General features: G+C 49.7%; 1 protein-coding gene across 2 annotated transcripts in view; it reads left to right on the top strand.

Moving 5' to 3' along the window:
* The first annotated feature begins 2,825 nt into the window (after nucleotides 1-2,825).
* Nucleotides 2,826-2,958, top strand: part of ZC3H3 (zinc finger CCCH-type containing 3) — a 369,357-nt gene continuing 369,224 nt past the window's right edge. For both annotated transcript variants that reach the window (XM_019528254.1, XM_019528255.1), the window contains exon 1: nucleotides 2,826-2,932. In XM_019528254.1, the coding sequence (XP_019383799.1) occupies nucleotides 2,887-2,932 (46 nt within the window). In that variant the 5' untranslated portion in view covers nucleotides 2,826-2,886. The remainder of the gene's footprint in view (nucleotides 2,933-2,958) is intronic.

Below are 2,958 nucleotides of genomic sequence, written 5' to 3'. Positions count from 1 at the left end.
GTTGGCCCTCTTCCAGTCCTCCGGCACCTCTCCAGAGCACCACGAGTGTTCATAAAGCCACGCCAGGGGACTTGCAATGACCCCAGCCAGTTCCTTTAGTACTACAGCGCAATAGCATATTAGGACAGTTTTGGCCCGGTACGATACTGTGTGGTGTTATTAGGCTGCTGTGCAGTTAGTGTCTCATGTAGACATGCCCACTAAGTCCCATTTTAACATAGTCCTCGACTGGGGGGTTTGTGTGCCTGTTTATGATCATCAGTTTATGCATCTTTATGAGCTTCCCTTCCCTTCCACCAGTGAGGGCTTCTCTGATGTATGAATAGCTGGTGTCTGGTGAGGGTCACCCTTGATACTTGATTTAGCCATCACCCCATGATTATTACTATTACCCGAATGGAAGTTGGCACAGAGCCATGCCAGGAAGGAAAGGAACTGAGCATAAAAATACATCCTGTCAGCACACTGAGCATGTCTACATGTGCACTTACTGCACAGTAATTACTGCCCAGTAAGTTACCCCACACTAAGTGGTTTTTAGGCCAGCATCTACACATGCAGGTCTTAAAGAGAATTAATACTGTGTGTGGATTGATTTGGGACTAAAATGAGTCCTAAGTCAGTCCACGCACACAGCATTACTGTGCAATAAGGTGTCTAGATGCCCATTACTGCACAGTAACTAATCAGGCACCTGCATTATTCAGGTATCAAATTTATACCCGATTAGTTACTGCGCAGTAACGCACATGTAGACACCTTTATGCTCAAGCTGGCATAAGTTGTCATAGTTACTGCACAGTACAGGCATGCATGGGTTGATGCACACCCATACTGCACAGTAGTTTTTAGTTACTGTGCAGTAACCTAAATTACTGTGCACTAAATGTGCACATGTAGATGAGCCCACTGAGAGCAATGTGGGAATGGCATGCTACATGACAAAGGAAAGAGACAGGCTGCAGTGGTGGAGCCATGCAGGACCTTGCAAGCGAGAATGAGGTGTCTGAATATGAATTTTGGGCGGAAGGAGCCCAAAACCAAATGCGGAGCTGTACGAGGAGGTGCAACATGGGCCAAGCAGCAGGCAAGGGAGATCAATTTAGCAACAGCACAAAAATGATCAAATCGAACATAGCTTAACCTTAGCTATAAACAGAGATGAAGCACCACATTAGTAAATCTAATTTGGGAAAAGATCCATGTGTGACACTTGACATATCCCAAAATCAACCCTGTTTGGGGTGAGTTTGAGATGGTTTCCTAGTGGACAGAGCACTCAAGCAAGCTGTGTTTTGTTCACATCCCTGCCACTGGTCTCCTGGGTGACCTCAGGCATATCACTTGTCATACCTGTACCTCAATTCTCCCCCCGAAACGTACAGTGCGTTGAGACCGACTTATGAAAAGTGCTACAGCTGACATGTCAGCAGTATTATTGTTATGTTGCTATTTTGATGACTTTGCATATTAGCATCCTGATATTGCAAGTACCGTGCACTGAATATTATCCCACGGCAGACCGTGAGAAGAGAGGGAAATTTACAATTGGCTCCGCTCATCTTCCCATATAATAATTAATTTAGCATACATATACAGCACTGGTAATAACTCTTAGTCTGCTAAACCTCAGACAGGAGCAGCAATGTGTGACTACCTTTCTCTTTTTCTATATTTTTGCAGGGAACAGCCAATGCGGTGGGAATTATTCTCTTAATAAAATAACTCTGGCCTCCAGTCGGTGATCCTTTTATTGTATGTCCGAGGTAAATCATTTTCAGTAATAAAAATGATGGTGACACCCAATTCGTATGGGAAGCAGGAAAAGTGTGGACGAAAATGAGCGATGGGCCTTGGAGTAGGGGCCATTTACGGAGTATGGACTGCGGAGAAAGAATAAAGACAGGTCCCTGCTGCCAGGGGGTGACTCCCTAGGACTCGGGGGGGGTGGAAATATTTGGATGCTAATACTCGCTTGCGTACCCTATGGGCTTGGCTTGGGTCAGGCTGCGGGGTCGAAGGTGCTGGTGCTAAATAGGTAAGAGATACACATATAGCACCACCACCTTCAACCCGGCAGCCTGACCCAAGCCAAGCCCGTAGGCGATGCACGTATATATGTGTGTGTGTTGTGTATGTTTGTGCGTGGGCTTGCTTGTTTGCGTGCATATGAGTGTGCTTGCACATGGGCGTTCATGTGCACCTGGGCGCGTGTTCGCTGGTGTGTGCGTTTGAGCGTGCGTTCTTGTGTTTGCATGGGTGTACATTTGCGTGCACGTGTGTGTGTTCATGTGTTTGCCAGAGTGCATTTGTCTGCACACGTGCATGTGGGCATGCGTGTGTGTACGTTTGCATTTGTGTACATCTGCATGTGTGCCCGTCTGCGTGTGTTCATGTGTTTGCAGGTGTGCGTTTGTGTGTTTGCACATGCATGTGCACGTAAACGGCGGTGTGTTCGCAGAGCCTTGCATGTTGGCGTGTGCTCACGTGAGTTCATGTGTACAGCACTTTGGTGTGTTCGCACGTGTGTGTGCGTTTGTGCACACACACGGGGGTTTGTTTGCTGGGGTGTGTGCACGCCTGCGTGGTTTCCCACGTGTGCCTGTGTGTTCGTGCATGTGCATTTGTGTGGGGGGGGTTGCACGTGCGCGCACACGGGTGTGCGTTGGCTTGTGTGCGCACGTTTGCGTGTGTGTGTGTGTGTGCGCGCGCAACTTGTGTGACAGGCACCGCGGTTGCCAGGGAAACGGCCCGCACCCTCCCCCGCGTCACATGACAGCGTGTCGCTCCTCACGTGACCGGCCCGCCGGGGCTCGCGGAGATGACGTAACCCCCGGTTGCGGGCGCGCGGCGGTGACGTATGGGGGGGGTTGACCAGCTGTGGGGATGGAGGAGAAAGAACAGCTGCAGCGTCAGATCCGCCTGCTGCAGGGTAAGGGGGGGCGGGGGGCCCCGGGA

This window comes from Gavialis gangeticus, unplaced genomic scaffold, assembly GCF_001723915.1.
Source record: "Gavialis gangeticus isolate Ggan-Ray unplaced genomic scaffold, GavGan_comp1, whole genome shotgun sequence".
NCBI lineage: Eukaryota > Metazoa > Chordata > Crocodylia > Gavialidae > Gavialis > Gavialis gangeticus.
This window is presented reverse-complemented; position numbering and strand designations above follow the sequence as displayed.